The following is a 24596-nucleotide window of genomic DNA, read 5'->3' as shown; positions in this document are numbered from 1 at the left end:
GCGAAAATGATGACGTCATGAGTGACGTCATAGCCGCGATCAAAACGACCGCGGTCGTCAAATGGAACGGCAGAAAGGGACGTTTTGAGCGTTTTGGTCAAAATTAACGTCTTCTGGAACGCAGCCACCGACATTCTCTAATCTCTTTCACAGGCTGCGTTCCAGTAGACGTTAATTTTGACCATAACGCTCAAAACGTCCCCTTTTGCCGTTCCATTTGACGACCGCGGCTATGACGTCACTCATGACGTCATCATTTTCGCTCAAAACGACCCTCGACGAAGATGGGTCAAAGTGAGCGTTCTAGTTTTTTTTAATTTTAACGTAACTATATCGCGAAAGCCATGTTCGCAAAGTTTTGAGGAGAGAGTAGAGACAAAAAACTTCATATTATTATTTCATAACAAATAATATTTTAATTTAAATAAGTATATTAAATAACATTTAAGTAATAAAATATTTTGATTGGAAAAGAAATTGTTTTAAATGAAAGGCCAAATGATTTCTTATAATAACTAATTTTCATCTCTCCTGTACATGTCTTAGCATTACGCGGTATTGTTACTTAAACTTTATGTGACAATTATAGTCAATATACAAATTATGTGGTTTTGTTATTGAAATATGATTCAATGTGAAAACTGAAATATAATAAAAGTTAAGTAGGTAACTATATTATTAAAATATGATTATTTAAGTAAAAAAAGTAATACTAAAAACGAAACAAATATATATTATTCAGTAAGTATGTATTTTATTTATAAAATAAATGTAACTATAAACAATTACTTTTATTTACGACTTCAAGAAAAGGATCGTAATATCCAAGTTCGTTCAATTTAAGTATGTATAAAAAAATTATATGTTCTTTTTTTAAACTTTGCTCAAAACGCTCCATATTCCGTTCCACTTGGGTTTGTATCACTGACGCTCACATGCTAGTGGAACGGGAAGAACTACGGTCTTGAGCGTTAGCGTCAAATATATACTAGTAATCTGTGGTTAGCGTTTTAACGTCATGACGCGGGGACAGATTACTATCTCTTTCATATGTCGAGAGCCGCCAAAATATATACTAGTAATCTGTGATCTCTTTGGTCAAAAGTCAAAACAAAACAACGTGTTGGTGTTTTAAATTGTCTTGTGTCGTATACTTAATTAGCAATAAATCAAATAAATAAATGATATTTTTATGAGTTTAGGGTTGCTAAAAGCAAAACACCAAACAAAATGACATCAATCTTTCTTCGTACAGATGTAACGTGTGTCAAACTTTTCAAGAATTATATTCTTGCAGGTAAGGTTATGCTTAGATTAAATTGTAAGAAAAATGGAAATGTTTAAATACCAACAATTAGATTAGTACCTACATTGTATGGTGTAGGTTATCATAAGAAGCATTAGAATATTAAACTTTGGTTACATCCATGGTTACATCATAAAAAAGTGTACAATCTTTAGGTAAGTACATACAAGTACATACATCTTTCATACATTTTGTAGGTATAGGAAGCAAACTTAATATATTCGACCGAGACACATTTAAACTGCTACTAGAACTGGACACTCTTGAAGGGCAGACAATTTATGGCATTATTCCCTCTAAGTGTGAAAGTAATATTCTAATATATGGAGGAAAACAGTTGGCTGTTGCAAGATTTACTGAGAGCGAGGACGGGCAAGCAACATGCTCAGCTCCGGTCATAATATGTGATGACTGGTTACATTCCGGTGTCTGGGTTAATGAGACTGATGTTGCGGTTCTTACAGCTCACAATGTGGTGCAGGTAATATTATTTTGTAGCTGTAAAAATTCATTAAATTATAATCAATTAACTATAATGGCTAAGTTAGAATAGTAAGTTGAAACTAGAGTTACTTACAACAGTACCTAACTTACTGTCAAAAACTCCTAAATGATACTTAATGATATGTATTTTTGTGAGCTTTTTAGTTATATTTAAAATAAATTTTTATGTTCAGTAAATTTTAACATGTGTTGCAGATCTGGGACACTCAAAATTGGTGTCTCAAGTCTAAACATGAGAGTAAAAACAACTCAATCCTGTACAGTGGGTTGCTGGCAGTACTTAATGATGATATTCTCATATTCAGTGGTACTGTATACTCTGAAGTTATCATACAGACATTCAAACTGGGTCCCCTACACTTCCTCAAAGGACATAATGTAAGTACCCATATTAATAAGCATATTATTGCTGTCCCATATATTGATTGTGTGTAGTTAAATCATGTATCTAAATCTAAATGTTTGTCTAAAGTTTATTTATTTTTTATACACAATATTTTAACCACTGTTATGTATTTTGTAGGGTGTTATATTCTCAATAACATATGACGTAGTCAAGGAAATTATAGTTACAACATCTGATGATAGATCTGTACGTATCTGGAAAATACACAATGACAGTTTTGATCACAAGATAAGTAGCTACTGGCAAAATATCAAAATTGAGTGTATACATGACCTATACGGGCATACAGCAAGAGTTATGAGGAGCCACATAAGTGAGGAGTGTATAATATCAGTTGGAGAAGATTCCGGAATATGTTACTGGGGTTTCAATGGAAGTTTACTTAGGAGGATCATGTCCCATCAAAATAGCAGTATTTGGAGCCTACATGCTGATGATAAACATCTTGTCACTGGTGGGGGAGATGGTGCTATAATTCTACATCCATTAGGATCAATAGATGACTATAAGAATAGTGAAATAATCACCATTGATGCAGATACACCAAAAAAGTTGGTATTCACAGCTAGAAGAAATATTGTTATGGTCAATGAAAGCAATGAATTAATTTATTTTGATGTGGCATCTAAACAACCCACAAAACATGACTTAAATCATGAATCAACCTACAAAATGCTTGATATAACCTCCTGTAAACAAATAATAGCAGTTTCAGATATGAAAGGTAATCTAGATGTGTTTATCGAAAATTGTAAAGGTGAAGCAGAAATACATAAAATTGTAGACACAAAATTAAATATTGGTAAAGTTTTATCAATGCATTGGGCTGGCAATAGACATCTTATATTTTGCTCTGATAGTGGTAGTGTAAATGTAGTTGCAGCAACTCATAATGCTATCGAAATTATATCTTCATATGTCTTACCACCTTGCAAAGAAAGATGGCTAACAGCTGCTGCTATGGATGTAGATCGGAAGATTATTTTAGTGGGGGATAGATGTGGAAATATACATGTTTACAATAATGGAGTAAAAAATCCAGTGAAAACATTCAATAAGGTCCACGGTAGATATGGTGCCACTTCAATAAATGTACGAGATAAAGACATAATTACGACTGGAAGAGATGGCTCAATTAAATACTTTTCTATGCATAACTATAAAGTTAAATACATGTCCACCAAAAACGTCGAATTTCAGTGGGTAGAAAAGTTTATTGATAAGAATTATAAATATGTTTGTGGATTTCAAGAGAGAATTTTTGTTGTTTATAGTTTAGATAACGATATGAAGTTGATAGAAGCGAATTGTGGGGGCGGGCATCGGTCCTGGGACGTCGTACGATTTGTTGATAAGATAAACGATTGTTATGAGAAAGTTATCAAACTAGTTTACATAAAGAATTCAGATATCCATTTAAACACATTCCTAATGAATAGAATCGTGTCTCAAAATGTAGTACATGGTACTCACTCTAATGCTATTAACTGCTTGAAAACAGTAAAGCATAGAAAAGATGGGAAAACAACATTTTTCATATCTGGAGGAGAAGATACAACTCTAAGAATATCTAAACTAGATAATGATGGGAACTTCAAAGATGATTTTATATTTAAACATCTATCTAACATAAGAACTGTTAAAACAGCTGATCTAGATGATGATAGAATTCTTCTACTGTCTGCTGGTGGTAGGGCACAGATTTGTGCTAAAATCCTTGATGTTAAAGAAACTAAAGTCATTGCGGAAGAAGTAGTAGATTTTCTTATAAAAGGGACTGATAAAGAGAGAAAAGGCAATCAAAATTGGAAAAGCGTAACAGTAGATTTTGATCCTGAAACTAGAGTCATGGATTTGGAAACTATTAAAGCCGCTAATGGATTTAAAATATTCGCTGCTTGCTCTGATGCATACTTGAGAGTATTTGAATTAAATGAAAATAAACTATCACTTATTAACAATATAAAACATCACAATACTTGCATATTAAAGACACATTCCCTTAACATTAAAAACATGGATTTAGTCGTAACTTGTACAACCAGAGGTGATATAGCATTTTGGAATGCCTCTAATGACATTGTATTTTCAACAAAAACAAATAAATCAGGCATAAACTGCGTTTCATCGGCTGTCATATCAGATAAAAGATTTGTTATAGCTACTGGTGGTGATGATAATTCTATACACATAGTACTATTAGAATATAATTCTACAATGGAGATTATAGCAAAATGGACATCAAATCAATACCATTGTTCTCAGATAACTGGTATTATTTGTGTGGATGATTTGTTGATTTCAACGTCTATAGACCAAAGAGTAACTTTGTTAAAGTGGTCTATAAATGATGATGAAATAAAATGTAATTTCTTATCCCAATGCTTCAGTAATGTAGCCGACATACATGGAATGGACCTTTTGGAGTATAACAAGTAAGTCAAATAAAATACTATTGATGAATTTAGGTACTTTGTTATAATTACTTTGAAATTTGGCGATTAATATTAAGTATTAGTTCCGTACTATACTTTTGTGTTATTTATAATAAAATAATATGACAGTGTGTATTTACCTATTAAGTATTACGCCTAACGCCGCCAACGGCTACTTCAAAAGATCATATTAACATTCCATTTAACGACCTTTTGGAGTACAACAAGTAAGTTAAATAAAATACTATTGATGAATTTAGGTACTTTATTTATTACTTTGAAATTTGGCGATTAGTATTAAGTATTAGTACCATACTATACGTTTTTGTTGTTTTGGAATAATGTTCTAGTAAGAGACTACAAAAAATTTCTTGATTTAAACAACATAAAAGTAGCAATGCATTATTTTTTGTTTCAGCGATTCTGTAGTGGTCTGTGTGTTCGGTAAAGGGATGGAAGTCATCAGTATACCAGTGAATAGATCCTGAGAAGACGCAGTAGTAGATGGCTGGTCGAGTGAAGAAAGACACGATCGCTAAGGTAAAAAATATCTCGTAACTCGTAACTTACTCTTTCACTGATCGTAAAAACCAGAAAATGAGTTAATAAACCGATAGTTTAAGATCTCCTGATCTTAAGATATGAAGATGGCACATACATACATTACACATAATAATATTATGGTAAACAGCTAAAATTTTCTATTTCGATACACTTGATTTGACTTATTATTATGTAACAAAATGGGAGTGTGATAACTAATAAACAATATTGTTGCGTTGTATATTCAAATTTAATCCACATCTTATCAAACAAATGTAATCAAATATTGTAATCTGTATTATATTGATATGAAAAGATCAAATAGTGCATGATTAAAGACAATCTAGATTAAAGTTAGCTAGATTTTATTTGCCTCACAACATAATATAAATCTGTTTGCTCCCTATTGTGAGAGGATTATAGTAATCTACAAGTAAATCATCATGGATGTTTGCTAATAATATTACGATAGTTACTTCGTCTGTTATGCAATAACGTTTAAACCACTGCACACACCACAATTTATATGCAGTTTCTAAAAGACAGGAGACATAATCTCTAAGAAAGGACATCGTATCTTCTATCTTGAATTACTGACCAAATTTTACATATATTGTTTACTTAAGAATGCACCTGACCCTAACTTAAACCTATAGATCTCAAAATCTGTAAGGTCTAGAAAACAGATTTTTTTACACAAGTAACTTCAGTTTAGGAAGATTTTATTCTAACTTCAGTTTAGGAAGACTGAAAAAATGCTCGATAGTTTCTTTCTTACAAAAAAATCTTGTTTTAGACACATTTTTGCTTGGATCTACGAAGTTTGCTGTCTTTTCTTTAATATTTTTTAATATCTAAAAAGGTATTGATAAAACCTAAATTTATTCAAAACACTTTTTCATAATCATTATAGTTCTTCTTTTATTCAAGTAAAACTAACTTGGCGATGATTCCGCGTCGTCTTTTTTCACCTGGGCTGGCATATGAAAGACGGACGGGATAAGAGAAGGACGATGTTTAATTTTTTGTGTCAGGAGCCCTCTTAAATGTTACTCTAAAGTCAACATAGTTGAGGCCAACAAATAGTAAATAACTAATAAGTAATATGTATAATCTTTTCTTATATTGTAAATGTAAATGTGTATAATAGGTTGCAGTCATCTGGTTCAAACTGCGATTCGATTGAACGACTAGAGCATTCATAATTCATTGAATGACACCAAACGTTGATTGAACAATCGTCACTCAACGTCCAACTAGTTAGCGATTTGTAACATTAGCCCTTTGAACAGAACATGAAATCAGTCAGGTGGGGCCTAAAGTATTAGTTTTATATTAAATTAAAATTTAAAATACATGAGGACTTACTATGTACTTCTTGGGAACCTATCTTAGGAGCATTTCGTACAATCTTTTGATTGCAGTAGATCTTTGTGTTATTTCACAAACTATTTCCTTGTAAACCATGCATGATAAACGCTGCACCAAAGAGGTAAATTCAAAGGCATTACTTTCTCAATAACAAGAATTTTGAGAACACAACCTTTGAAACTTTAGACTCATGTATATTCACGAATAAACATTAACACACACACACACACCTAAACTACTAGAAAAGTTAAATCATTGATAATATAAAATCCAAATTAGCTAAATTCTCATATGCACTTTTTCATTTATAACTAACTTCTCTTGACTACAATATGATATAATATACAATGGGAATAGTCATTAAAACTCAAAAATATAATCCTACATTACTTATAGTACTTTTTCCAAAAAGACATAACAAAAATTGCATAACATCTACATAATATAATAAAATCGTAGGAAAGTCAATTCTGTACATTGAATATTTTTGTATAATATATAATATTTGGGACGTGATCTATTATACTAACGCGGACGAAGTCGCGGGCAACAGCTATTATAGGTATAGCCTTTCTCGATAAATGGGCTATCTAACACTAAAAGAATTTTTCAAATCGGACCAGTAATTCCTGAGATTAGCGCGTTCAAATAAGCCCTTTTCCTCTATTTCTTCGCCTTTATTAGTCTTAGCATGATAAAATATAGCCTATAGCCTTCCTCATTAAATGGGCTATCTGATACTGAAATTTTTTTTCAAATCGGACCAGTAGTTCCTGAGATTAGCGCGTTCAAACAAACAAACTAACAAACTCTGCAGAATTATAATATTAGTATAGATTTTATCACGCTAAAACTAATGGGAGAGAAGAAATAGAGCTAAATGTGGAAAAAATGGGGGAAATTATTTGAAAGGGCTTATTTAACATGGGAGAGCCATGCTTCGGCACGAACGGGCCGGCTCGACCGGAGAAATATCACGTTCTCACAGAAAACCGGCGTGAAACAGCGCTTGCGCTGTGTTTCGCCGAGTGAGTGAGTTTACCGGAGGCCCAATCCCGTACCCTATTCCCTTTCCTACCCTCCCCTATTCCCTTCCCTCCCCTATTCCCTTCCCTTACCTTCCCTACTACCCTATTCCCTCTTAAAAGGCTGGCAACGCACCTGCAGCTCTTCTGATGCTGCGAGTGTTCATGGGCGACGGAAGTTGCTTTCCATCAGGTGACCCGTTTGCCCTCTTATTTCATAAAAAACAAAAAAAAATTAAACGCGCTACTCTCAGGAACTACTGGTCCGATTTGAAAAATTATTTCAGTGTTAGATAGACCATTTATCGAGGAAGACTATTATGCTATATTTTATCACGCTAAGGCTAATAGGAGCTAAGAAATAGAGGAAAATGTGGATAAAACGGGGGAAATTATTTGAAAGGACGAACGAACTACTGGAGCAATTTTTCCGTTATTTGGCACCGATAAGAAGTAGACCACGTGAAGGATCATAGGCTATTTTTTGTGGATTAATTTGTCTGTAAAATATGGAAAAATGTACGGTTACTGCACAATATACTTTTATGATTATCGCCTAAACTATTCAATCTATTTTGATGAAATTTGGTATGGCAATACTTTCAGTCTCGGGAAAGGACAAGGGGTACTTTTTATCCCGGAAAATATACGGTTCTCGCACAATCAACTTTTATGATTCTCGCCTAAACTATATTTTAATCTATTTTGATGAAATTTGGCATGGAGATTTTAGATACTAATTTGAATCTGGGACAAGGAATGTTTTTTGTCCCGGAAAAAGGTGCGGTTCCCACACAATATACTTTTCTGATTTGCGCGTAAACGACTCAATCGATGTACGGGAACAACTATAAACTAAAGTCCACGCGGACGAAGTCGCGGGCAACAGCTAGTTTATAATAAAATAATATGACAGTGTGGATTTACCTATTTCACGCCGCTAACGGCTACTTCAAAATATTATATCATTTAACGACTTCAGTGTAATATGACTTTTGGTCAAGACTTGACGACAGACGAGTTGTCCTTTAGCTATTCAATTGAATGGTGCCATTCAATAAACGCGAGTCACTCAATCGAATTGCAGATTAAGCCATGACTGCATGCATATTATGTCTGTCTGTTACCTCTTCGTGCCTAAACTGCTGGATCAATTTAGAACGTTTAGTATAAATATACTTTGAGAACACAGGAAAAGACATCTAAGGTGAAAGGATTCAATTATTACACACGAAGTTGCGGGAAACAACTAGGTCTAGTCCTAGGTTCTTGACAGATGTTGTACCTACAGACTCTACAGAGCAGAATCACTCTAGATCTATCAATGATTTTGCTATCAGTTTTTTGACAATTTTAAATCATATCCATTTTGGCTAAGGTCGTGTCTTTTATATTTTTTAATGACATGTGGTAAACAAGCGAAAAAATGATGGAAAGAGACTGCCGGCCGTAGCCCATGGACTGGCATTGATGATTCGCAAAAACTTTTTTTGCAAGTAGTCGGCTCTAAATGTTTTTATCGGCATACAATAATTATAATATCAGTTTAATATATTATGTAGATTGTAGATCATAAGGTTTTTCCAAAAGAAAGTAAATAATTGGGACGTATCTAAAATAATATTTTATTGCTAAAAAAATCGTTTTTCAAATACACTACAGCTTTATGTATTATAGCTGTAATTTTTATTAGGGTTCCGTAGCCAAATGGCAAAAAACGGAACCCTTATAGATTCGTCATGTCTGTATGTCTGTCCGTCCGTCCGTATGTCACAGCCACTTTTCTCCGAAACTATCTATAAGATACTATTAAAACTTGGTAAGTAGATGTAGTCCGTAAACCGCATTACTTTGATACAAAAGTGGAAAAATTATCAAAAATTTTAGGGGTACATACAACTGAAACAAAAAAAATATTCATCTAACATTCTAACCTATGCGTGTGGGGTATCTATGGATAGGTCTTCAAAAATCATATTGAGGTTTCTAATATAATTTTTTTCTAACCTGAATAGTTTGCGAGTGAGATTCTTCCAAAGTGTTAAAATGTGTGTGTCCCCCTCTAACTTCTAAAGTAATAATATAATAATAAGTAAAGTAAAGTAAGTAGTAATATATAATAAGTCCAAGAAAAATATATGATTGTACATTACTATAAAAACTACCAACGAAAATTGGTTTGAACGAGATCTAGCAAGTAGTTTTTTTACCATTGGACGATCTGCGTGTATCGTCTAAACAATAGCACGAAGCTTCGTGACGATAGAAGCATGTGCCCCCGCAGCATGAGAGGACATTTACGGGAGGTAGTGTTAACAGTTTAGATTTTGTCGTTACACTCAAAACTGATATGGCAACAGGCAAATGCGTCACACCGTTCTGATTAGATATAAATAAGCTTATATAATACACAACACAGGAGATATAGGCCGGCTGTCTTTTGGCGCGAACGTCTGTTCCTTTTTTGAAACGTGAGTGTCTTTTTCTCGTCCGTATTTTGAGTTTTTGCCGTTTGTTATATTTTTTAACCGACTTCCAAAAAGGAGGAGGTTATATGTTCCGCTGTGGATATTTTTTTTTAAGAGAATTTTTATGCAAAATTTTATTCATTAAAATCCCCTACTTTTTTGTTGTGTTTTTGTACTTATTTTTGTCTGCAGTTGTGATTACTTTAACTGAACATTTCTAAATTTTCTTTAGAAATTTTAATAATGGGCGATTAAATTGTTCACATAACACATTTCGGTTTATTTCAGTTTAGTGGCTTGAATTAGAAATACTAAAATAGCTTTTGGAACCTCGCACAGGATGTAACGAACATAGTTCAAGTTCTGTAATTTTAGAATTAAAGAAATAGGGTTTTTATTCTTTCCTCTAGCTTTATCTTACTTAGTAAAAATATTGAAAATAAATGTTAAAATATTAAAAAATATATAATTTTTTGCACTTTTGTATTGCTACATATTATAATTTTTATACTTGTTGTTATTACAATAAAAATATAATATTTTGGTCGCATTTAACAAGTGACAAAAAATCTTGCAATTTAGTATCTATAGTGCGTCAAGAAAGTCATGACAGGCGGGAAAATTTTCTAAACGTAATCACGCTTAAAAGGTGTATTTTTATCTTTGTATTTTCACAGAGAACGCTTATTACATTTTAAATATTGTCACCTTGCACATTTTTATCTCGCATTAATAAAGTTCTCTTATTTTTTAGTTCATTTAAAAAATTTCCCGCCTGTCATGATTTTCTTGACAGACTATAGTTATAACAATAATTACTATAAAAACAAGTAAATCAACTAAGATTTAAAAAAATATGTCAAATCATACCACAATGCAAACATAATGCGATAAATATTGTTATCATTGATAAGTGATAACAGATCATCAGATATAATACTTATAATAAGTAATATTCAAGGATTCAGATAGTTTTATACAATGTCATAAATCATAACAAAATAAAAATCGGCCAAGTGAGAGTTAGACTCGCGCACGAAGGGTTCCGTACCATTATAGAGCAGAAAAGGCTGAAAATGTGTTTTTTTTTTGTATGGGACGTCAATTATGAAGTTTATTTAAATTTTATTATTAATTATCAAAGTACAAATAAAACTAAAAGTATTTCGTGAATATTTCAAGTGCCTATTGTTGTGCCGTTATTGATATTGAGCAAAAAATAGCAAAAAAATCATGTTTGTTGTTAAAAAAAATTAAATACTTAAGGGGGGCTCCCCCCTTAAATATTTTTTTTTTTATTTGTTGTTATAGCGGCAACAGATATACACAACCTGTAAAAATTTCAGAAGTCTAGCTATAGCGGTTTTTGAGTTACAGCCTGGCGACACACAGACAGACAGACGGACAGACATCGAAGTCCCGTTTTTACCCTTTAGGTACGGAACCCTAAAAATGAAAAAATACATATTGTCGGGTGCTAGTGAGTGCTACGTACCCGTAACCCGACCTACCGGTAACAACTACCAAATGAAGCCTATGAAACCGTCACTCGTAATTCACTCTCATCAGGTCATTGGTATGCTCATTTTCCCGTGTTGCTCCGTATAGTATATCCATTCTAAACTATATTTTATTACCTTCATGGGCAGTTCGAAGCGCGTTTTTAGAGCGAATGACATAAGCCAATTAAATACTCGCCGTAAAGTTAAGGAGACTACACACTCGCTTAATTAGATTGATAGCTCACTTGGAATTATACCCGAACTGGATAACTAATACAGATTTTCTTTAGTAGTCAATTATAGTATTAATGATTAATATTGCATAAACTAAGGCTGGTTTTATAGTAGAGCGTTTCGCAGCGCCGTTGGAGCGCCGCGCGTTCGAATATGTATGGGGGTAGTAGTTGCGTTTTAAAGTCCGCGCGCTTGAGCAGCGCCGTTCGTCCATACGTTTGTTACAGCTTCGAACGCGCGCGCTCCAACGGCGCTGCGAAACGCTCTACTATAAAACCAGCCTAAGGTAAACAATATTTTTAAGTCTTTAAATCGTTTCCTGTGTTGGTAAGTCAACACATTGTGTAGTACTTTAACATCGAATAAATTGTTATTTATAAGACAGCTTAGCACAGTAAGGATTTCGGGACTTTGCCGCCATTTCGCCGCTACTATCTACTAAGATTCTGACCTAAATTTTGCATATTCGGCAAAACAAACTTAGCTAGATTAAATACCACTTGTTTTAGCGCCAGTCTGTGTTATATTCTGTAAAATAGCCTGCTATTCTATAAATACGAAAAATGAAAGAGTAAAGACGATAATTCACGATTAACTTTAACCTACCGCAAGTGGGTGGAGATAATTTAGAATCAATGAAAGTAAATGTTTGTCAGTGTGCATGCCATATGTATTGTGTTACGTATACAAGGCCACAACTTGGCTCATACCAGTCGAGTCGCTTATCCTCATGGTATAGTTTCTCTATCTTTTCACTTGGAAAAAACGTTTTATTTGCCTTTAACGTTCAATAAAAGTGTAGTGTGCATGTAACTTTATGCGAAGCGTCATTCTAATAAGTGCATATTTGTGAGTGTGAACTAGCTACTTTATATGCGTGTCGGACAACACTAACCTAACATAACTATAAAGTTTTTAAACCTTACCATAATATTATTTAGATTATAGTATTTTTAACGTAAAAGAAAAATAGTGAATTTGATTTCATTGTTGTACGATAAATGGAAGCCTGTTTTTTTAGTATAAGTACATACTAGTTGCAGCTAGTTGTTCTTTACGGTTGACGATCTCTGTGACTCAGTGGTTAGCGCGTCTACGTTCAAGTCGGAGGTAGCGGGCTCGAATCCTGTTGCAGGAAAATAAATACCGCAAGTGTTCAACAATCTGTAAATTAAAAGAAATTCGATAAAATAGGTTTGTCACGTTTACAGTTTAGTGTACTAACACCGAAGACTAACACAACTAAAGTACAAGTCGTGAAACAGGACTTCGCATCAAATGTCAATATTTCTATGAAATTCTGTGCCCAGTCTCGTCAATGGTCATTTTGTTTATATGCGCGGGTAAGGTTAAGTATTAAAACTAGCTAGCTTGATTATAACTTTTGTTCACGTTTGTTAGAGAAGGCCGCGGCATTCTCGGTCGATTGAGATTTGAGTCTCAAAACGGTTTCGCAGGAGGCCTGCTGGAACGAACTGTCATCAGCAGTATTACGGCACATTTGTTCAGACGCTGATATATATTATAGACTAACATAATTATACGAAAACTGGGCAGTTCTGGAAATATTACATACACAAGGGTCGAATAATTGATAACCTCATTTTTTTGAAGTCGGTTAACTATAACTGTTATTGTGTCCTTTCTTAACATCTCATATTGTCCACAGACAATGCAGAACAATACGTGCACGATCAAGGCTGTGACGGAGCCCGTGTTGCTGGGCGAGGGCCCGCACTGGTCGCACCACCACCACGCGCTGTTCTTCGTCAGCATCTTCGACAAGACCATACACAAATACGACCCCAAGACAGACAAACACACGAGAGCTAAGATGGGTAAGATATGATGTTGTATACTCAGAGAAGTTGATTCCTAGGCAGATGGCGGACCTACATAACGCGTTACGTCAAACCTAGCCGTCAGATCGAGACTAAGCCCGGGCGCGCCCGCTAGTGCGCGCCCGGGCCATCGAGATAGATACCTTCGTATGAAACCGCCATAGACGACGCGCACCTGGCCGCAACGCGACCTGCGGCCACACCATACTTTCGATGGCCGCCGCGGCCTGGCCGCTAGTGCGCGCCCGGGCTAATATTGAATTGACGTAACGCGACCAAATTATGTAGGTCCGCCATCTGCCTAGCAAACAATTTCTTCGATAAATAAATAAATAAACGTTTATTCAGTAATCTGGACATTACACAAAGTTCTGTACATTTAAATTTAAAAACACCACACAATAAAAGTAGCTTGATAGTAATCAGAAACACAAAAAAAAAAAACAACCAACAATGCAAGAGAAAAAAATAAATAAATAATAATAACCATAAAACAAAACATAATTACATGACAACAAAATGCATTAAGCAAGGCGCCAGATACGAATTGGTTGGTGGTGTAATGCCCAAACTATTGAAGTGGAATCCACTCAGGTTCATGACTGTGGGCTCCACAGTCCCTGATATTCTGTGGACCCATTTTGTCAGCGTTGGACAGACTACGTCTTGACTCTTGAGGCACACAATAAATAATTATATTATTATGTGTAGTAAATGTATGGGTTGTGTGTAAGATAGTTAATAATTATTATAAACATAAATAAAATAGATAGCATTGACTGTAAATAATAATATAAGCATTATAATATTATATACATATATATACATATATATTATAGTATGTATAGTATATAGATAGTACTTGATGTTTGCACTGCACCACCCAAGGAAATTCGCGGTTGACAGAGTGTAAATGTTTGTGATTTGTCACTTGATCGTGAGAATGTAGCTTTAATTTCTATGGTGCATTGGTGCCGAAATAGCACCCCTAGTGGTATATGTATATGGTAACTAATTTGTTTCCGTGCAAAACAAACTGCTCTTATCCTATATTTTTTGAAAGAGCTCAGGGGCACAAGTAATCCCGAACATTAAACGCTTATAACGATAGAGTCCCTTTGAACTTATAAAGGTTGTGATGTGCCTAGAATTTTCATGTAATTCAATCTGGTGAAACGCAGAAATATAATCTTTTGAGTGTCGTGCGGGTGCACCCTAAGAAGAAATATTTTTTTTTGTATTTAGATACGTTGTATTGGGGGTAGGAGAGGGAAGCGATTGTCTTAGATCTTTTTGTTCAGGCGACCTTTATATCCACCGAGGCCGAGGTGTCGAATTCAAATGAGCATTGTGTATAAACAATTGGTATTTTCCGTTATATTCTCCATCTTATCATTTAGTTGATGACTTTTTAATGGCCCCAACACTATGGAAATGGCCGTAGAAAACGTTGATAAACTAAAGAAGCCAAAGGCAATTATTGTTCGTTAAGATTGAAACAAATAATAATTACCTATGTGTGTATTAATTGCATGAACTAATTAAAACAAGTCGTAAAGTTTTATGTGCAAGAATAACTAAAACTTTCATTTGTGAAGAAATATGTTAAGCGATAAGGGCTTTGTATTTTCTGTATGTTTTCTCCGTGTACAGACTTTTTTTCTTAAATTGATTTGAAAGGGATGACACTACGATGTTGCCGCTTTTTAATTTCATGACTTTTTTGACAGACTGTATATTACGTCCATAAAATTAATATACCGTACCTAGCGGAAAAGAGCAACAATCTCGAGCTGTCAAACGAAACCGAAATTGATTTAGGTACGTCTGTGTGTAAAAATTTGTTTACGTATACACTTACACAAGCATCTAAGAGATTAAATTGTCAACTGGACGTCAAACAGATGAAAAAAATTGGTTCTGCTGTCATGTATCGCACGTCTCTTTTTACCACGCAGTGTTACTGATAGTGACATCTCTCTTGCTCAGGCCTTTGTTTCTCTATTCCGCTAGGTATATTAACTTTATGGTTATGTCATAGCCGTCAATAAAGTAGACACCATACGTACCTCTTCTTCACCTATAAATCGCGATACTCATCAAAATTAAATTAGGATAGGTTAGGTACGAAGAAACTTTGAGGCGCGGGAAAAGACAGGATAGTTTTCATCGCCCAAAAATATTCTGTTTCCTGTGTTCACGACCTCTCAACTGAAATTCGTGAACCCCCTGGCCTTGGTCATGAATTTCACAAAACACAGCTTTGTGTCACACACTCAGCACTTTTAAAATCTAGAATGTCATATGCCTGTTTTTACCGGACCTCATATAACCAGCTCATCAACATTGCAGATGACATGCCGGGCTTCATCATCCCCATAGCCGGTACCCTGGACCGGTTCGCGGTGGGGCTCAAACGCCGCGTCGTGGAGGTGCAGTGGGCGGGCGGAGATGGCGGCGCCACCGTCGTCCGGACTGTAGCGGAGCTGGACAAGCATGAGCCTGATAACAGGATAAATGATGCCAAAGCTGACCCACGCGGACGGTTGTTTGTGGGTGAGTTGTGATGATGATATTTAAAAATATAGAATATGTTGTCTGCAACTCTGTTGTGGCACAATTCGCTTATCGCTCGGGAACCGTGCCTACATTTTTCCGGGATAAAAACTATCCTATGTCCTTTCCCAGATCTCAGAATATCTCCATATAAAATTTCAGCAAAATCGGTTCATGTGAGAGGTAACATAACTTAGCAATGTACCAGAATAATGCTGGAAGACAGGATACTAGAAATGGCAGAAGTCCTATCTGGGGACCCCGAATCTAGCATGGACTGGGACATATTCGCGAAACCTATCAACTACTCGTGGGTTAATGGGGTTCCTGGATGTGGGAAGACAACTTGGATCGTTAATAACTTCAATGAGGAAACAGACGTTATAATAACAACTACAATCGAAGCAGCCGAGGATCTAAAGCAAAGGCTATCGCTACGAACTGGCAACAAAGTTAAAGATAAAGTTCGTACCATGGCCTCTTTGCTGGTAAATGGGACAAAAGGAACCTACAAAAGGTTGATAGTTGTCGAGGCCCTCATGAACCATTTCGGCTCAATCGTCATGGCGAATCAGTTAACAGGCGCCAACGATGTCATCCTCATTGGAGATATTAACCAACTTCCGTTTATAGAGCGTGAAAACCTCTTTAAACTTAATTACACTCGTCCAAACCTGGTAACCAGCATCACCCAGGAGTTGTCTTGCACACACAGGAGCCCTATGGATGTGGCATACGCCTTAAACATGGTCTATAATAACATCTATTCATCGAAGGAAATTGTGCGGTCCCTAAAGCTAATGAAGTATACAGGAGCGAGAATACCTAAAACCGATCTAAATACCCTGTATCTTGTCCACACACAAGAGGAGAAAGCAGCCCTCACTAATACAGGCTATGGATCGGGAACGGACTCTCGCGTCCTCACGATCCATGAAGCTCAGGGATTAACGAGTCCTTCGGTGATCATCATACAGACCAAGTCCCGAAAGCTGGCAATCCATGACAGCGTTCCTCATGCAGTTGTAGCTATATCCCGGCACACTAACACCTGTGTCTATTACACTGACACTGATGGAGACGCTGTGGCAAGCTTCATAAAAAGAGCCACGGAGGTGTCAACCGAACACATAAAAGATTATAGTATAAAAATGGCTATAAAAGACAGGAACGATAAAGTCCTAAGCCACATGGCGGGTAGATTCGACACAGAACGATATCTTTTTAACAACCTAGAAACTCCACCCAGCTTGAGTGACCCCTCTCCACCAAGCCAATGTCACAACATCTAAAGGCAAAGGGTGGAGCAGCATAAAATCTAAGGAAATCGGAAAATGTCGGATCTACTGGCCGCCACACCGACTGGGACCGCACCGTTCAAAACATTTATATTATTATTATGCAATTTATAAAACAATAAATGTGTATATTTATTTATTATATGTATAACATATTATACTCAATTCTATTATATATATATATATATATATATATATATATATATATATATATATATATATATATATATATATATATATATATATATATATATATACATATATAAAAAAAAAAAAAAAGTGTCCATGGCGTGATGGACCACAATTAATTATTAAAATTCATAATATTATTTCAATTATCCTTGGTGCGAAAAATCTAAATAATAAAATAACAAAAAAAGGATATGGACGAACAGTCTATAGACGGCCCCAATTTTATAATAAAAAAAAAAAAAAAAAAACATAACTTAGCATTTATTATTAATTATAATAGAATCAGTTTTTTACTCTTTAGTATTTTTTACAGTTTCATTCGTTCCCGTTTTCCAGGCACGATGGGTCACGAGTACGAGCCGGGCAAGTTCCACCTGAAGAAGGGTTCGCTGTACCGCGTGGACGGTCCCAGCAGCGTGCACCGCGTCGTCGACGGCATCGATATCAGCAACGGCCTGTGCTGGGACGAGGCGGCGCGCGCGTTCTACTACGCCGACTCTTTCGAGTACGCCATACGGCGGTACGACTATGACGTCGAGACGGGGGATATCTGTGAGTATTTGTAAAGTTTCGGTGATGGCAGTTTACAATGTAAGCCTGAATAATCCCGATCGTATACCAAAATGGCTTTGTCGAACTTAATAAAAAAATTGTCAAAGAATAGGTTAACTACATTTCCAGAAAAGGTAGTTAGTGCTCTTGGGCTTCGCTTGGCTCGACTTTTTATAGTATAGATTAGAGATGTGCCGACTAGTCGGTAAAGCCGACTATCCGGCCACTTTTGTAGTCGGCGACTAGTCGGCAAAAACCGCCGACTACTGGCTTTTTATTATTTTACTATTATATATATTACATTTAAGAAAAACCTTGATCATTTTGAAATTAAGTGAATTGTTTCTGAAATTACTTGCTTGTAAATAAATGTCTATGACATTATTAAATAACAACAATAATATCTTCTTCATCCTAAACATTATAATAAAAAATACGTGTGGCACTCGGGGACTGCCGCGGTAAAGCTATTGCATAGCTTAATCGCTTTATTTCATGACGTCAATATAACCAAAACACGATCCGACACGTTCGCAGGCTGTGTATGCGATTTACCCGCGAATCAGCAGTAAACAAAGCGTTACGAAAACATCTGAAACCATGATCGGTTGGCCGACTAATCGGCCGATTAGTCGGCTTCTTTGCAACCGACTAATCGGCTAGTCGGCTAGTCGGCCAAAGTCATGATCGGAATATCTCTAGTATAGATAGACTATGGGTGTACCTAGGGTATGTTATTCGAATATTCGAATATTCGTTTTATTCGAATATTCGACGATTTTATTATTCGAATAATTCGACCACAATTTTTCGAATAATTCGAATAGTACTAATATTTTTCCATACATGCTTATGTATAAAACAAACCTTGAAACTAACAATAATATGTTATAAAAATTAATCTGGCAATGTTTCTAAACACAATTATATCTGATATTACCTTATAATATTACGGTAGGTACTCGATAATCCGACAAACCTTTTGCACGGCCATGTCGGATTAGCGGATTTGTCGGATTATAGAGAACTCCATACATTTCACAGATTAAAATACATGAAAATCACAATGTTTTAATAATAAGGTTTTATCTTAACTACAAACTATTTTCCTAAAGCAAGTTACTTATCAGCAATCTGTAATCGTTACCGTTGCATGCACCCTACGAATAATAAAAACTAAGGAAAAGTAACTCCGTCAAAAAACATGCTCCACAATACTTGTCAAAAAAGTGACGTTGCATGACAGTTCGAAAGGAACCAAATTTAAAACGGTAATAGTATGGGACTTATGTTTCCTTAGTTTTTATTATTCGTAACATGCACCGTCATAAAAAAATACGTACCTTTGTAAAGATTGGGCAAAATAATATTTATGTACCTAAATTAACGCCGCCGGTACCTGATTAGACAGGGGCCGGATTAGCGGAAGTCTACTGTAATTTATTTACTACGGTTATTATAATGTATTAGGGGTATTTAATTTTTTACATATTCTTAACTAAAACCAAATAATTGGTGTATATTTTTTATTTGCAACACCGAAAAGATGCCATGATCACCGTCGTTCAGAACGACATGATCTTGTCGCTTGCCAATTCAGTCTGTACTTTGTTTTTATTAAAGAATCACTATTAATGCATTGTAAAGATAAATTAAAAATTCAACATTTCTAATTTGTGTGCAAAAAAAAATGTTACGTAATACTGATTTCGATACAAATACAATCTTGCTGATTATATTTCAGTAAACATAATACGTAAATATTTTTACTGGCAACACCGGAAAGACGCCACGCTCACGCGCAGTTTCAAATATGCGACGCCATCTTGTCTTTTGTCAGTTGAGTCGCTTCTCGATAACGATGCGCATGTCGCTAGTGAATAGTGATATTAAATAGATATTAAATAAATATGTTTTAGTGTTAAAGTGTTTGTTTCAACTTTTATAAGAGTGGAGTGTAAGGTGAGTACCGATTTTTAATGTATATTGAGCTCTTTTTAAGAAGCGAAAGCCACGTATCCATCATAAATGTTTTAGACGCCTGCCAGGTTATTCAAATTTTTCGCAATAAATGATTTGTTATTAAAATAGGCTAAATAATACAATTCCCTGATACTCTCGTACACTGACTTGCCATTTTTTAAAACTAAAGCTTTCATTAAAGCGCCAAATAAATATTTTTTCCATTTGTATTTTTTTTCAAACACAGGTGTACAAAATATATTTATATAATATATATCGGTTTATAAATATTTTAGTACATATTCATATATCCATAATATTCTCGATTGAACTTAGAAATTTAAAAAATGTAAATTTATTATTTTTTTTCAGATAAATATTGACTAGCGCAACATAATGGCGGCTTCAAAAAACGCAGACAAAATCATTTTCGAAAAAAATCCCCGTGGCGTAGTTGAAAAGTCGTCTGTTTGGCAATATTTTCTTCGCTCTACAGATGGATCATATGCGGAATGCCAATTATGTAAAAAAATACTGAAGACCTGTAAATCTACTACTCCCCTTCGTAACCATCTAAAACTAGTTCATTCTATGGACCTTACAAATAAAAAAGAAGTTGAAGCCAGTTCTTCTCAAATAGGTGAAGCTTCATCAAATTTAAATAGTTCTAAAAAACGAAAAATTGGGGACTATTTTGAGCAGAAGGAAGATAATTTGCAGTCTGCCGTATCGAAAATGACTGCATTGGACGGATTACCTTTTCGAGTATTTGCAACGTCTGAAACACTGAGAAATCTTTTCAAAAAAAGTAATTATAATTTACCTGCAACACCTAATGCAATAAAGATGATAGTTATGAAGAAACATGCCCAACTGAAAGAAGAACTAAAAATTGAAATAATTGAAATGAAAAAAAAACAGAAATTTTCGGTCAGCCTTGATGAGTGGACATCTACGAGAAATAAAAGATACATGAATGTCAACATCCATTCACAAAAATTTTGTAACAAGCCCTTTAGAAACTTAGGGCTGTCAAAAATAAACGGTCGGGGCACTGCAATAAACTGTCATAATGTTTTGACAGATAAACTTATTGAATTCGGACTTTCTCTGGAAGAAGACGTTGTGTGCATCGTCACAGATGGTGCCCGAGTTATGCAATCTTTAGGCCAGAGAATTACAGCTCAAAGCCAACTGTGTTTGGCGCATGGAATTCAGTTAGCTGTTTTAGACGTTTTATATAAAGATCAAAACACGGACGATATGGACATAAGTTATACAGCCGAACTTAACGAAAGTGATGATTCGGAAAGTGAGAGCGGTGATGATGGATTTGCACCATTCATAGAAAATACTACTAGACCTCCACTTACAGTTTACAAAGAATTAATATCTAAAGTAAGACAAGTAGTAAAGTACTTTAAATATTCGCCCACTAAAACTGATCATTTAAACTCATATCTGGAAACTGAAGGAAAACAGTTAGGTGTCATATTGGACTGCAAAACGCGTTGGAGTAGCCTGGCAGACATGATATCAAGATTTTTAGCCATAAAAAATGGTGTAATGAAAGCTTTGATCGATTTAAAAAACGATACTACTTTCAACAGCATTGAAATTGATATTTTAAAAGACATTTCAGAAGCTTTAAATATTATAAAAGCTACGGTAAAAGCAATATGTAGCGAAGATGCGAACATGCTGACTGCAGAGACTGCTTTGAAATTTATGATCGACGAACTAAGCGAAAGAAATAATATTATATCTCTCCAGTTAAAAGAGGCTTTAAAAACCAGGATTATTCAACGCAGACAACCTAAAATTGTTGGAACTCTTAAATACCTACATAGCCCCATAAATTTTTATGCAGAAAGTTCATGCGATACCTTCGAAAATCCTTCATTTAGCACCATCTTAAAATTTATAATGGACATTATAAAAACATATTTTCGCCCTGGGGAAATTGAATCGATAGACTCTGATGAAGATGACGTAGTCCTCAGCTTATATCAAGAAGAAAAAAGAAACGAAAAATCATTGCCATTAGAAGACCAATTAAGAAAAAAGATAGATGCATGTTTGTCAACACCATCGACATCAACCAACGTAGATTCTGACGACTTGGAAACTATTTTACGTATCCAAACGGCATTGTTTGATAGAGGGGGGCCAAGAAGTGAATATTTGGATCTAGTATATGACTTATTAATGACTATCCCACCAACAAGCGTAGAAGCCGAGAGGGTTTTTTCGTCCACAGGTTATATTTGCAATAAACTAAGAACGCGGTTAAATGACGATACTTTAGATTGCCTAAGTTTTCTTAGATCTCACTATCAAAGACTGAAAAAACATTAAAAGTATATTATAATATTTCTACTTAATTGTAAGGTCCGATTGTTATTATTGTTTTGATTTTTTTATCAAAAAGTTGTTGATTATGGCTATATTTAAATTGTCAAACAAATTAATACCTATTATGTGATTTCTTGTTGTAAGACTGATTGTTATGCTGTGATGATTTTTATTATTATTTATAAATGTAACGTATTCATATTTTTTTGTTTATTTTAAAGTATTTTTATCTATTATTAGATTACTCGGAAATTGAAGTAAAAAAAAATGAAAACATGTCAAAACTGTTTCGTAAAATATTATAATAAATATTTACAATTTTTTATTTTAAAAAATTTAATGTAACTTTATCTCCATGATCTCAAATTACGACAGATTTTAAAAATTGAGATCTATTTAAATTACTATTTACTTACCTTCATTAAAATGTTATTTAAGCAGCGTATACGTATTACGTAATCAAAATTCTCTGTTTTTATATTATGTAACAATAAATATTATGGTTTTTTAAAACAGAAGGCATAGTTATTCGATGTATAAGTTTACGTAAGTTGTAAAGAATTGAGATAGCAAGAGTTTCTAAATAAAACATAAAAAATATCAACTCAGGATATTGTTTTTTTTAATTACACGAATTTTCGATTCAATTGTTCAAGGTGTGCATGCTTCACATTAACGGTTTGAAACATTATTTCGTCGATTTTAAAAATATTTAGTTTTTACGATTGTTAAACTTTAACTTATAATTATATAACAAACGATTTGTTAAATAAATACTAATTCTTTTTAAATAAAAATGCTAAAACTCAATATGGTTCTTTTATTTATGTGTTAAATACCAATTTTTCATAAAATACGAAATATTCGAATATATTCGAATATATTCGACAATTTTTAGAAATTATTCGAATTATTCGAATAGCAAATTTGTCGAATAATAACATTCCCTAGGTGTACCGTGTAACAAAACTAAGTAATAATACTTTAGGGAGTGTATATTATGTTCCTTATAAAGAGTTAACTGTGAAAGTAGCTACGCTGAAGAAGCAATTTTTTTCATTTTTATGGGAAAGCGCATCAGCAAAAATTAAAAAAAAGTTACTCTTTCAGCGCTGCTACTTTCACAATGAATTACAATGAAATACAGGGGACTCATTACAATCTTCAGTATTTTGACTTAGTTTTGTTACCTTGTAATATGGTAAATTAAATGACAAAAAATGTGTTTGGTAGTCAATATAATAAGTCCTTTGAAATTTCCCAGCGAACCCCCGTCTGGTATTCAAGTACGCCGATCACGGACTAGAGGGTATCGTGGACGGCATGACCATCGACACCGACGGCAACCTCTGGGTCGCCAACTTCGATGGCAGCAAGGTACTACATGTTTTGTTGTTTGAGAGAATTATTGTTGGAACTTGGAGCGAGAAGTAACAGGACAGGACGGCTTACGGCTATTGTTAAATTTGTAATAAGATGTGTCGTAACTCTTACGTTAATGGTAGATATTGAGCACATATGCGCCCGTAATTGTTGCCGAAGGATCTGAAAGCTGAACGCAGCCTATACTGAACAGTGAATACAATTCCTATCGAACCTATCGAAATTCTAATTATTAATTTGACGAGTAAGATTATTGGTCACGTTATATCTGGAACTCTCATACGACTAGAACGTCATAGTTTGTAAAATAACACGAAATTTGAACAGGTCCTCAAAATCGACCCCCGCAAAGGCGAACTCCTCGAGAAGATCAACACGCCGGCGCTCCAGACCACCTCCGCGACGTGGGGGGGCGAAGCCCTAGACGAGTTGTACGTGACGTCCGCCTGCCTGAACCGCGGCGCCGAGCAGCTGCCCCCCGCCGGATCCACCTTCAGGATCACGGGACTCCGGGCGAAGGGACACCGCAATCACTGCGTCAAGTTTAACTAGAATAATATATTGTTGATTATAGTTGCGAGTTTATATTTTGGTACTTATTTTATTGGTTGAATCTTGTTGGCAGATTTTTTTAACACAGTAACAAGCTACAAAATATTTAAT

At 34.8% G+C, this 24596-nt stretch overlaps 1 protein-coding gene across 3 annotated transcripts; it reads left to right on the top strand.

Moving 5' to 3' along the window:
• The first annotated feature begins 1098 nt into the window (after window positions 1-1098).
• LOC121734001 (regucalcin-like) lies at window positions 1099-24506 on the top strand. Of its 3 annotated transcripts, XM_042124411.1 has the most exons (7): window positions 4533-4651; window positions 5070-5191; window positions 13464-13632; window positions 15988-16191; window positions 18018-18233; window positions 23815-23927; window positions 24261-24506. In XM_042124411.1, exons 2-7 carry the CDS (start codon window positions 5156-5158, stop codon window positions 24483-24485), a joined length of 963 nt encoding a protein of 320 aa, XP_041980345.1. In that variant the 5' UTR covers window positions 4533-4651; window positions 5070-5155; the 3' UTR covers window positions 24486-24506. The 3 variants fall into 3 exon arrangements, 2 of the variants coding, with proteins under 2 accessions (XP_041980345.1, XP_041980346.1); XR_006036640.1 differs by lacking the exons at window positions 15988-16191; window positions 18018-18233; window positions 23815-23927; window positions 24261-24506 and adding exons at window positions 1099-1297; window positions 1504-1787; window positions 2006-2188 and having other exon boundaries at window positions 2334-4651; window positions 13464-13594; XM_042124412.1 differs by lacking the exons at window positions 4533-4651; window positions 5070-5191 and adding an exon at window positions 9929-10061.
• The last annotated feature ends 90 nt before the right edge of the window (window positions 24507-24596 follow it).

This window comes from Aricia agestis, chromosome 14 (assembly GCF_905147365.1).
Source record: "Aricia agestis chromosome 14, ilAriAges1.1, whole genome shotgun sequence".
Classification (NCBI taxonomy): Eukaryota; Metazoa; Arthropoda; class Insecta; order Lepidoptera; family Lycaenidae; genus Aricia; species Aricia agestis.
Note: the sequence above shows the minus strand (reverse complement) of the source record. Positions and strands in the feature narration are given on the sequence as shown.

What these genes read in the sequence shown, in the direction of transcription:
- LOC121734001 (XM_042124411.1), top strand. Translation starts at nt 5,156, where the DNA reads ATGGCTGGTCGAGTGAAGAAAGACACGATCGCTAAG. An exon ending in ACACACGAGAGCTAAGATGG is followed by an intron (nt 13,633 to 15,987) that starts GTAAGATATGAT and finishes TCAACATTGCAG; the next exon opens with ATGACATGCCGGGCTTCATC. An exon ending in CCAACTTCGATGGCAGCAAG is followed by an intron (nt 23,928 to 24,260) that starts GTACTACATGTT and finishes AAATTTGAACAG; the next exon opens with GTCCTCAAAATCGACCCCCG.